The 12,887-nt window shown below is 34.5% G+C and overlaps 1 protein-coding gene across 1 annotated transcript in view; it reads right to left on the reverse strand.

Annotated features, from left to right (window-relative positions):
• Nucleotides 1-12,887, reverse strand: part of KCNH5 (potassium voltage-gated channel subfamily H member 5) — a 511,342-nt gene that overhangs the window by 369,984 nt on the left and 128,471 nt on the right. Inside the window, exon 6 of the mRNA XM_043987371.1 lies at nt 11,979-12,371. Within this exon, the coding sequence (XP_043843306.1) occupies nt 11,979-12,371 (393 nt within the window). The remainder of the gene's footprint in view (nt 1-11,978; nt 12,372-12,887) is intronic.

Below are 12,887 nucleotides of genomic sequence, written 5' to 3' on the forward strand. Positions count from 1 at the left end.
ATGATGATGATGATAAAATGTATGGTACTTAGTTTGCTAGGCTATTGTGAAGAAAATTCTTTGTCAGATATAAGGTACTATATAAATGTTATCCATTACTGTTGGTGCAATAAGCAACCTCGTGGGTTTATTGTAAGGAAATCTCTCTTTAAATTACTATACAGGCGCAGCTAGGTGGCACAGCGGATAAAGCACTGGCCCTGGATTCAGAAGGACCTGAGTTCAGATCCGGCCTCAGACACTTGACACTCACTAGCTGTGTGACCTTAGACAAGTCACTTAACCCTCATTGCCCCACAAAAAATAAAATCAAATAAATTACTACATAAATGTAGTTTACTATTTTAAAAAATGATGAGCAGGATGCTATAAGAAAAACCTGGAAAGACCTACATAAGCTGATGCAAAGTGAAATGTACAGTGTATAAAATAACAGCAATACTGTAAGATGATCTGCCATGAATGACTTGGTTATTTTCAGCAATGCAATGATCCAAGACAACTCTGAAGGTCTTATTAAAAATGGAGTCCAAATAGAGAGAGAGAACTGATGGTGTCTGAATACAGATTGAAGCATAATTTTTTGTTACTTGCTTTATCTGAAGTTTCATTTTTGTCTGTTTTCTTTCACAACCTGGCTAATGTAGAAATGTTTTGCACAAATGCTCATATATAGCTTAATTTTTTTAAAAATTAAACATGCTGATATATATGTGTATCTTTACAGAATCTACTTATGAGAAAACCTGCCAGAATTCTATACCAATAGCTCCAAACTATACCAACTTCCACTCTGGTCATCACCACACTTCCTACCAACTAAAAACTTGGACTTTGCCCCAGAATGATCCTAGAATCTAATTAGGGTGCATTTTATCCCTAACTTTCCCCAAACAAAGGCTGCACTTCATATCTGGACATCAGGTCTAAATTATATTGCCAAGCACATAGCAACCCCATCTCCAGTTCCCTTCTATATATTATCTTCCACAATTAGAATTGTAAGTTTTTCAGAGGCAGAGACTATCTTATTTATATTTATATCCCTTGTGATTAGCACAGTGCCTGACACATAATAAATACTTCATAAATTATCTATTTATTTAGTAGTCTATAAACTATCTTATCTATCTGTCTCTCTGTTTATCTCCTGAGTTTCTATAGTCCACAAGCTTCCAGATTCTCTTTGGGACTGACTCTGGGAAGGAGAAAGAAAAAGACTTTCTTGCTGATATGTAGTGAAGCTAGCTCTTCATCATGTCCATGGTTTCCAGCTTGCCTCCCTAAAAGCTCTGAAGAATTCCCCTTAGATGTGATTGGAGCCTCTCTTGTGGTTGAGTATATCTAACTCTCAGAAGGAGAGTTCATTCACTCTTATGTATTTTCTAGTATAGTCTAATCTATGTCTTCTCTAATTTTTGTTTACTACTTGGTTTTGATAGATTTATTCTCTATTCACTATTTGTGACTTTTCTGTAACTTGAAAAGCTTGTCATAAAAGGACAAGTCAGTGGATGTAACATTGGGGTACTCTCCCCCTTTAAGAGATAGTGGTCAGAAGGTATCTTTTTGTTCAGTTGTGTGCCTAAATCAACAACATTTAAGGGAATATATGTATGAATATACATATATTCCACACATATATGTGTAAATATATGTATATATACACATATATGTGTGTTTATATGTGTGTATACATACATATGCATTCTCTCTCTCTCTCTCTCTCACACACACACACACACACACACACATATGAAATTCTAGCCTTGTTCCTCTCTCTCAAAGGAAAACAATGAGATCAGCCTTGTTGTCCTTTCTCCTTCTTCCCTCAAGATGGGACTCACAGTGTCAACTGGAGAAATCTGGGCAAGATTCTAGACATATCTATCAGTGCATCTACCTTCCTAGACATTTAGACATCCAATATTAGCATACATGTATTTGTACATATACATATATATATATATATATATATGCATGTGTATCCTACATCTGTAGTGCACAGATAACATATCTAACTAACTAAGGGTAGTCTAGAGGTCACATTGTGATTTTGTGCAGAGCTCTATATGTTATACACTCATTATGCACAACTTGGACTTCACCATGATCCCAGTAAATTCATCACTGGGAAATCTCATCATTTTGCAAGATCAAATCAGCCTTGTTACTAATACCTCATCAGTACCTTCTGCCCCTCTGAAGCATAAGATACTCAACCTCTATTTAAGGAGAGGAAACAGGAAAGACAACTCAGCTATCTCCTTAGTTCCCACCCAGTTGTAGTCATTTTTCACTTAACTTCTCCACCATACCATATATTTATATGTGTGTAAACACACATATATGTGTATGTCTATATATATATACAAATATGTATATGTATATACACATGTATATAAATATTTTTTTCTTCATTAGATTGTAAGCTCCTTGAGGACAGAGACAATCTTTTTTGTGTGTTTGTATTCCTGGTGCTTAGCACAGTGACTGTCACATAGTAGGAGCTTAATAAATGTTTATTGACTAACTGTCTTTCTTAGACTACCTCAAACTGCTTAATCAATCAACTAATCAATAAATATTTTTCTACTATGTGCTTTGTGGTAAGTGTTAGGGTTAAAAATACAGAGAATGAAACAGCTTCTGTTCATATGGAGATTACATTCTAAGATAATTTTTTTCCTTCTACCTGTTCCTAATTTCCTTTAGTCTGCAAAATAGGTTTGGACAAAGTACAGAGCTTAATAAAAATTGGGAATGGGTATATGAAAAATATTGTATTTCACATGAGTGTCAGATATTGTTCATATTTTACATTTAGCAAAAAAGGCTACCATGAGTTTTTGTTGCTTAAGTTTAGGGATATTTGTGTCTTTTTTTTTTTTTTTGGAGGGAAGGAGAGATTAGATCCATGATTTCATTGCTACAGGGAACTCCCAGTGAGAAAACTCCCTGTACAGATGAATATTATTAAATGTTCTACAACATATGCAGTTTTTAGGGCATGAGAGGTTATGTAATTCACCCAGGGTTGTGTGGTCCATATATTTCAGAGTCAAATGACCGCAATCCACTATGCCACAATGCTTTTTTGAAATGTGTCTATCTCAAATACGCAACTCCATAAGGGGAGAGAAAATATCTTTTCTGTATCTAAATATATGTGTAACAAGAGAAATTACATGGAGCATGACTCTGTGAAGATAGAAATGCCATTTGTCTCAGCATGAAATACTTGTGTTTTGGGATGAAGCCACAATGCTTAATTGGGCCCTCTGACTATGGAGTTGTGACAAAGATGATTAGGGACTGTACCAAGAAAAGATAGCCTATAAATAAGCAGTAGAAGGAGAGAACAAAGGCTCTCTGCTTCCCTTTGTCTACCTTTAAGTACATCACTTTGGTACTCTACCAACTCTTTTTTGGAATTGAGTCAAGGGAGAGAAGAGATTTGTCTTTCTTTGACTCCCCAAGGAGTAATGGTGGCTATTGCTGGCGCAAGTGGAGGCAAGAACATGTGCATTACCTAAGTGAATTTCAATGTGACATCAAGTTCATGGTAACCTTTCCTGCTTCATATTTCTTTCCTGGAAATAGGTCATTGAACAGTGATTCTAAGATATAGATGTTTCACACTGGTGGCCATCACATGAGTTGAGAGTTTTTGAGTTCCTGAATCATTGTTAGGTTCTCCAGCAAGAGGTACTTCCTGCAATTACATTCCTTCTCAGAGGAGAATATGAATGATGTACTAAGAGAAACTGCCAGAAGGAAGCTGGACCCTAAAGAAATCAGAAACTCAAGCTATACCCTGGCTGGCTACCAAACTGTATTGGCTCTGCCTCTCCTTTGGATCCACCAATGTTGCGGAGAGGGAAAACCTGCTGCATGGGCAACAGCTTGTTTTCCATATTAATCTGGCCAGGCCAGCGCCCTGGAAAGGACACTCCAGCTACTCCTCATGGGATAGATACAACACGGAATGCGGCAGTTACCGGTTATAAGTCACTCAGGAGCTGCGGCTCCCATATCGGACTGCACAGCCACACTGTGGCCTGTGGCTCTTCAAGGCACTGATCCATGGTCATCCACGACTGGTGGAGGCCTACTACCCTGGCTGGATAGTTATACAGACAATGTTCAGAAGCGAAAACAAAATATTTTTTCAATAGTCCCACAAAGTGTCTTTCCCTTTAGGAGAATATAATTAGTGTAATGGGTTGTCATTTTAGGTTTCAAGTATTTGATGAGTACATGGGTATTTTGTGTTTTAGGCATTTATTTTTAGATAGATAGATAGATAGATAGATAGATAGATAGATAGATAGATAGATAGATAGATAGATAGATAGATAGATAGATAGAAGATAGATAACAAATGAAAAATGGATGAAGCTGTATATATATATTTTGTATATTGATTACTTTTCCTAGATTATACACTATTAAATAACTTTTATGGAAGATCCTAGACATGATCAATACCTAAGCTTTATTTGATGAATTTTCCTGAGAACACTATGACAGGGATAGTAAGGGTACAGGAAAAGCTTAACTCTCCTCCTTTAGGGGTCAAACTCTCTGATGATCTTATTCAGTCTGAGACCAGATTCAGAGCTCCTTTTCTGAAAAGCACCCCTCCTTCTCCCCCACTCATCCACAGGTAATATATGAATAAAGACCATGCTCAATAAATGTTTACTATTGTTATCCCAAATTAAATTCTACTTTTGCAATTTCCTGATTCTTATATTACCAGTCTTATCACCATCAATGATATTTATCAAACTCTTATGGAGCACTATACTATGAGGCAAACAATAGAATCCATCTGATGAGAAACAATCAAACTGTAGGGGATGTTCACATTTTATCCATGAAGGATTCTATGTGCTCACTCTTCTGTTTCCTTTCATAAAAAAGTAACAATAGCTGTTATTTCATTTTTTAATTGTAAAAAATTTCTTTTGTTACCTTGATATGCAACAGGTTAAAGGCTCTGTTGTTTTCAGCCCACTTCTCCACATCATACTATCAATAAATCTATGAGGAATTAATCCCTTAGTAGGTGATACATTACTTAATAAGTTCCAGTAAAAATATCTGATTTAAAAGGCTTGTATTTAACATCTCCCCCCCCCCACCCCTTTAATATCCATAATACATTACATTTTAAATACTCCATTGTGAGGGAAGTATTTTTCCTTTGAATATCTATGTCAATATAAAATTCTAACAAACTTAAACATTCAAGAAAACCTTAGCATGCACCACTTCAGTATAAATGATTTTTAATCCCTTAACCATGACATTTAATGCATTACATGCTTTTCTAGGTAGCTCAGAAGAAATACAATTTTCCTAATTTTAAATGGCTGATGGAAAATAGTAATCTATTCAAGGATTTAGAACTAGAAGGGACCTAGAATTCATCTAGTAAAAGCTCTACATTTTTCAGATAAGGAAAGTGGAACTGAAAAAGATTAAGTGACTTGTCATATTCTGTATATTTCACATATTTTGTAAATAGTAGATCCAGGTCTCCTATAACCAATCCAATGTGCTTTTCTTAACACCATACTGAGTCTGTTCAGAAATGCAGCTATGCCACTGAGTATATCATAATTTCAAAAAATTGAATAATGCTATTTTGTAGATTTCCTTACCAATCACTTGTGAAGAACAATAAGGCTATAATTAAATTATACTACTCAGTGTTAGTGATTAATTTATTAAATATACTAATATATTGTCATTGTTTTAAAGCATTAAAATATTTCTTCTGCTTAAAAATTGGATTTTATAAGATCTATTTGGGGTATAATAGGAGACAGGACAATTTAAGTAAATTTTCGCATAGAAATTTAGACAATGAATAGTCCTCCCAAGCTTAGTCATTTCAGTTATATTTCTCCTGTCCACAGAATCTACCAATTTGGGATCAACAAGGTGCTCCAAGTACATGTTAATATATATTCTTAAGCAATCCCTTTTAATCAAATTTTGTATTGAAGATATGACCTTTACCAAGATGAATTATTACATACTATCTGAAAAATATTTCCAAAATGAGGGTTATAATAGATTATAAATCACTCACTTTATAATCTAACTCCCTAAATGGTGTTTCTTCCCATTTTTTCCTATAAAACCTCATGAAAGGACCCATTCAAAGTCTAGTTACTTTTCCCATAGAAACATATAAATATACCTCAGTGACCTCCTCATTGAAAAGATTATGCTCTGAAAAGATTAAATTCCTCAGTTATTTATTATGCTAGATTCATTTTAAAATACAAAATTGTAAATTGAATATTAATTTAGCCTAAACTGTTATAAAGAAATTCATTGAATTAAATTACCTCTGTCCTGTTCTATTACCTAATGAAGAATTTTATACTTCAGGTGAAATGTCTTTAGCAAAAATGTTATGTGTAACTGTTGCAGTAGCAAAAAATTGAATTGAGGTTGTGTTCTAAGATATTTGAACAAATTATCAATAGCATTTATGTTTCTCCCTGTAAAATTCATTTACTAATGCTCTATAAAACATCTGATCACTGAGTCATGACTTTGTTTAATATTTAGATTTATAGTACTTATTTACTATGTATGGATATAAGTATCATTGTTAATCCATAAGGTATGTACTCATATATTCAGATAAATGATAGATAAAGAGCTAGAGAGATGGAGAGAGAGACAGAGAAATTGATCAATAGATAGATGATAGATAGATAGTCTATATATATATATATATATATATATATATATATATATATGAACTGGAGACAGTTGCTTCATAGTTTAAGCTTGATGTTCAAAAAATTGAGATATCAGATTCAATCTTTTTGCTATGCAAGTTGGATTCACTTTGTTCTATGACCCCAAAATTTGTCATGACGTGAATATAGATATGTCATGTATATTTTACTACTACTTAGAAATAGCTAGGGAGGCTAGATGGTACAGTGGATGGAGTGTCAGGGCTACAGTTAGGAAGACTCATCTTTATGAATTCAAACCTGGACTCGGACATAAGCTGTGTCACTTAACTCTCTTTGTCTCATCTGTAAAATGAGCTAGAGAAGGAAATGGCAAACCCTTACAGTATACTTGCTAAGAAAACCCCAAGTGGGGTCACAAAGTTAGACATGACTGAAATGATTGAACAACAAATAACTAAGAAAACATACTCTTGAGTAGACTGTCAGTAAAAAAAAAAGATAATATTATCCAAATTAATTTACTTATACAGTGCCATGTCAATCAAGCTACCAAAAGATTACTTCATAGAGCTTAAAAAAAATAAGAAAATAGGTCAAGAACATAAAGGGAAATAATTTTAAAATATGAGAAGAAACAGGGGCCAGTAGTATCAAATCTCTTACTATTATGTAAGCAGTAATCATTAAAATGATTCGGTAATGGTTAAAAATAAAGAAGTTGATCAGTGGAAAATATTAAGTATATAACATATTGTACTGAAGCAATCAAATATAGTAGCCTGGTATTGGATAAAACCAAAGACCATTATCTCTATGCTAACGATTCCCAGATATGCTTATCCATCCCTGACCTCTATGGAGGAATAATAGGAACCATGTTATGCAAGGAAACAGTAAAGTCAATGGCCTCTTCATCTTTTGTGACAATTACTTGCTGTCCTGGGTAATAACCCCTGCAGTTTTGCCTAAAAAGAAGTATTAGGTGTTGTCTACTTGTCTACCCTTGAACAGGGAATTTTTTAAAATTCTGATAATAAATCATGCCACTTGCATTCCAAATTCTTCTCTTTTCTCCTTTGATAGATAGATCCTCCTTTTTTGTTATTCCTCTGTCTCCTTGAAGGAGTTACTTTTATATCCTAAGTTGCCACAGAATGCCATTGAATGGCTATGAACTCTAAATGGGCTTGAAATTTAAACATATTAACTCTATTTTATAGATTAGAAAACAGAAGGATAAATTAATAGGAAAGAGAGGAATTTAAGCTATCTCCTGATACATAGTAAAGTATTCTTAAATGCTTAAAAATCAAATTTTTGTACTATATTAATTTAGAAACACATCAACACTGAGAGAAAACAGTGAAAGAAGGACTGGAGTTGAGAATGCTTCATGAAAAAGGTGAGTTTTTTTGTTTTGGGGGGTTTTTTTTGTGGGGCAATGGGGGTTAAGTGACTTGCCCAGGGTCACACAGCTAGTTAAGTGTCAAGTGTCTGAGGCCGGATTTGAACTCAGGTACTCCTGAATCCAGGGCCGGTGCTTTATCCACTGCGCCACCTAGCTGCCCCAAAAAAGGTGAGTTTTAAGACCAAACTCTATAGCAGTAATGACCATGAAACTAATAGTAGAGAAAGGAAAGGTCGTTTTATTTAGAGTGAATATCTTGATCACAGAGCCAAAAATGGAACAAGAACTGGAACCAAATTTGGTGCCCATCAATTTCAAAATGTCTGAATAAGTTGTAATACATGAATGTAATATGTGGCTATTTCATTATTAGAAAAAACCAATATGTCAAAGGAAATGAACAGTTTTCAAAAGAAACATAAAAAACTAATAATCATATCAAAGAATGCTCCAAATCCTTAATAATATGAGAAGTGCAAATCAAAAATCAAAACAAATAAGGTTTCACCTTGTATCCAGAAAATCAACAAAGAAGAAAAAAATGGGAAGAGTAAATATTGGAAAGATTGTGAGAAAACTGCTACATTTGCTGGTGGAGCTATGAATCACTACAATCATTTTGGAAAGCAATTTAGAATTATGTAAATAAAGTGACTAAAATACCAATACCCTCTGATGAAGAGATTCCACTTTGAGGACTTTACTCCAAGGAGATCATTGATAACAGAAGAAAGCCTCCATGTACACCAACATATTTATAACAGTACCTTTTATGGTAGAAAAGAACTAGAAACAAAGTAAATGTCCATTGATTGAGAAATGATTGAACAAGTTGCAGTGCATGAATGTAATTGAATATCACTATATTGAATGAAATGACAAATATACTAAATACAGAGAAGAATGGGAAGACTTCCATGAAGTGATACAGATTGAAGTATACAAAGGAAAAAAAGAAAGCAATATACACAGTGTCTATAACAATGAAAATGAATAGGCCAACCAAAGGGCAGCTAGGTGGTGCTGTGGATAGAGTGCTGGTCCTAGAGTCAGAAAGACGTGAGTTCAAATTAGGCTTCAGACACTTAGTAGTTATGAAACCATAGCAATCACCAAACCCTGTTTGCCTCAGTTTCCTCGTTTTTGAAATGGAAAAGGAAATGGCAAACTACTTCAATATCTCTGCCAAGAAAATCCCAGATGGGGAAACAATTAAAATGACTCAACACCAAGTCCAACCACAAAAAATAATAAAATATGACCATTGCAAAATTACAAAGGAAAAGCATGAACCCAAAGAACAGATATGATAGGACACTATGACCTCACTCTTGCAGAAGTAGGAGGTCATGCTTTTTCAATGTACCGATTACTTTTACTGATTGTGCTTCTCCCTCTTTTTCTTTTATCTTTCTTTTAGAATGTTATATTGGATGCCTTTCTGGAAGAGGAGGAGATGGGATACTGGGGAAATTTTGGCTATGTAAAAAACAAAAGAATAAATATGAAATGTGTTTTTAAAAAGTTAAATAATGAAGGGAAGAAGGGATAATAATAGCACCTATGTTCTATGGTTATTGTGAGAATAAAATGAGATAATATTTGTAAAGTACTTTGCACACTTCCTGGTGCATAGTTCCTTTCCTCTCCTGGTCCAAGGCAACCCTCTAAAATAATTTCTCTTTGGTCTATGGGTCAGTATAATCCTGATCAATTCCAAGTGCTTTCTAAGTCTTACAAAGAGTAATCATTTTAGTCATGTACATTTTACACTAAGAAAAGCCTAGTCAACCAAAAGATGTGGAATTTCAAGAATGATTAACAAAGAGGTCATAAGTATTTAATAATAGGGATGAGGTTGAGCGTAACTTGTGCATAAGTTAATTTATTCTTAAGAATGTACTGGTTCTTATATTATAATCTTATATTAATATAAGATTACTACCTCTAGTCATGGGGGAAAAATAACTGAAAAGTTTCCCAAAACACTAATGAATGTAATCATATCTGCATGGTCTATTGAAACAGAGAAGGTCCTATAGGGAAATTAAGTTAGTAATAATATCATTATGAACAGATTTTAATAATAGGTTTTACCTACACTGAATCATTTATATGTTATTAGCTATGATTATTGGTTGTTGTTTTTCTTTGCTAATTCCATCAATTTGAAATTTTATATGTTATTAAGTAAAAGGCATGTTCTGAAATTTTTAGTGCCTTTTTAAACATTTATCCTCAAGTATTAGATGCAGCTAGATGGCTCAGTGCAGAGAGCACTGGGCCTGGAATTGGAAACACCTGAGTTCACATTCAGCCTCAGACACTTACTATCTGTGTGACCTTGGGCAAGTTACTTAACCTCTATTTCACCTTAATCCACTGGAGAAGGAAATGGCAAACCACTGCACCATCTTTGCCAAGAAAACCCCATGGACAATATGGTGCAAGGAAGCATCAAGAACAACTGAACAATAACAACAATTTATAATTCCATCACAAGCAACATTAGAACCATAAAATTGGAAGGCACTTTGGGGTCATCTGGTCCAACCTCCCATTGACAAATGTGCTTAAATACTTACCACCTTAAAGTAAAATTTAAAAATTCAGTTTAAAAAGATAATTAAAGATAGAAACAAAAATGGCCAGCATTCATATATAACTTCACTCTCCCCAGATGAAGCAGAAAAATCTCTGATTATTTTTCATAAGAATACGATCCAGTTTGGGGAGATGAGATTAGAGGAAAGAAAAGAGAGAAAAATCCATAGATGCCTCTTCTCCAGTTTCAACATCTCTTAACCAACTTAAAAGTAAATATATAAAGTTTGGTTACAATTGTTAAAAGAAAACACTTCTGCATGGACTAGATTCTTCTCCTTTCTTTTCCAGGCAGGTAGATGGTTCAGTGAATAAAGTAATACCCCCCTGATCAAAAAGACTTGAGTTCAAATTTGGCTGCTGACACTTACAAACTGGGTGACCTTGGGCAAATCCCTTAACAGCTGACAGTCTCAGTTCCCATATATGAAAAGTGAGGATCGGGCATCTAGGTGGCGCAGTGGATCAAGCATAGACCTTGGATTCAGGAGTACTCGGGTTCAAATCTGGCCTCAGATACTTGACACTTACTAGCTGTGTGACCCCGGGCAAGTCACTTAACCCCCATTGTTCCGCAAAAAAAAAAAAAAAAAAAGTGAGGATAACAATAGTACCTACCTCATAGAGTTGTGAAAATAAAATGAGATGCTACTTCTAAAAGGGCTTTGCAGACCTTAATATGGCAGTATAGATATACTAGCTACTATTATTTTTTTTTTGCATGACTTCTAGAAATTTCTCTATTTAAGACCCTAGGATCTTAGTGTTAGATGGGAATTTAGATCTCCTCTAGTCCAGGCCTTCCTAATTCGAATGTCTATAAGGATTTGTTCATTTAAATAAAGAGAAAAAACTCATTAGTCAAATATAATACCTAACTGATTAACAAATGGTAGAGGACAGGATTAGTACAGGACCATTGAAACTAATAATAGCTAACATTTACATAGTGCTTTAAGGTTTACAAAATGTTTAACCAATATTACCTCATTTAATCCTCATCAGAGGTAGATGCTATTATCATCCCCATTTTAAAGATTTGGAAACTAAGACAAACAGATCTTAAACGGCCCAGGATCACATAGCTAATATGTAGCTGGAGCCAGATTTAAACTCCAGTCTTCCTGACTCCAGGCCCAGTGCTCTATCCGTTGTGTTATCTAACTGCCTAAAAGAACAGAGTTAATTGAAAGTTGGGTGTCCTGAGTTTCCTACATATAAAGATAGCTTACCTCATCCACATTTTCAAAGGCATTGATGATGTCATAAGGTAAACAAGACAGAAGATCTATCACAAACCAAGTTTTCAGATAGTTCATCCTTATGAGCTTGGGGTCAGAAATGACCTCTCCACCAGGACCAACAAAAGTTGTGTGGAAATTTAAAACAATGTCTACAAGAAAAATAACATCCACCACACTGTCCAGCACCAGCCATGCTATGTTGTTCTGTTTTGTTTTGAAGGAAACATTGTAAGGAACCATAATGGCGGTGTAGAAAGTAAGAATTAAAATCACCCAATCCCAGGTCGTTTTAAAAGCACAATAGTGTAAAATAATGTGTGGTGGAGTCTTTGGAGCTTCTTGTTTATACTGAGGAAGAATGTCTGATCCCAGCTGAAGAACCTAAAAGAGAGAAAATATATTATTCATATGAACATTGAACTAAAGTCGAATGATTCCATACAAAGTGTTAGCAATCCAGCAACTATTGAACAATAACCACAATATAAGTGACCATTACTACATGGAAGAAAAGCATATGTGTTTAATGACCCATATTTAAGAGGAAAGGTATTTTTGAAAAGTAAGCATATTACATTGCTCTTCAGATTTAAGATGATGCTCTGGTTATATGGATTAAGTATAGCTACAAAGTGAATGTTATGTGCTGTTAAAGTCCTGCCCATGGTCAAATAATCTCCCCTTGACATACAATAATTTCCATCATCAATGTCTACCACCTCAAATAGCAGTACTACAACTCCAATGGCTCAAGCTGTACCCCCAGGATCTTAGTGGTAGTGATCTAGTATTTTCATCTCTTATTGATGAGTCAGAGGGTACTACTAAAGCTGCTTCCAACATAAAATGGACAAAAATATTATAGACAGATTTATTTTTTTCTCCCCTAAACCCAGG

The sequence above is a fragment of the Dromiciops gliroides genome, chromosome 2 (genome assembly GCF_019393635.1).
Source record: "Dromiciops gliroides isolate mDroGli1 chromosome 2, mDroGli1.pri, whole genome shotgun sequence".
Taxonomy (NCBI): Eukaryota; Metazoa; Chordata; class Mammalia; order Microbiotheria; family Microbiotheriidae; genus Dromiciops; species Dromiciops gliroides.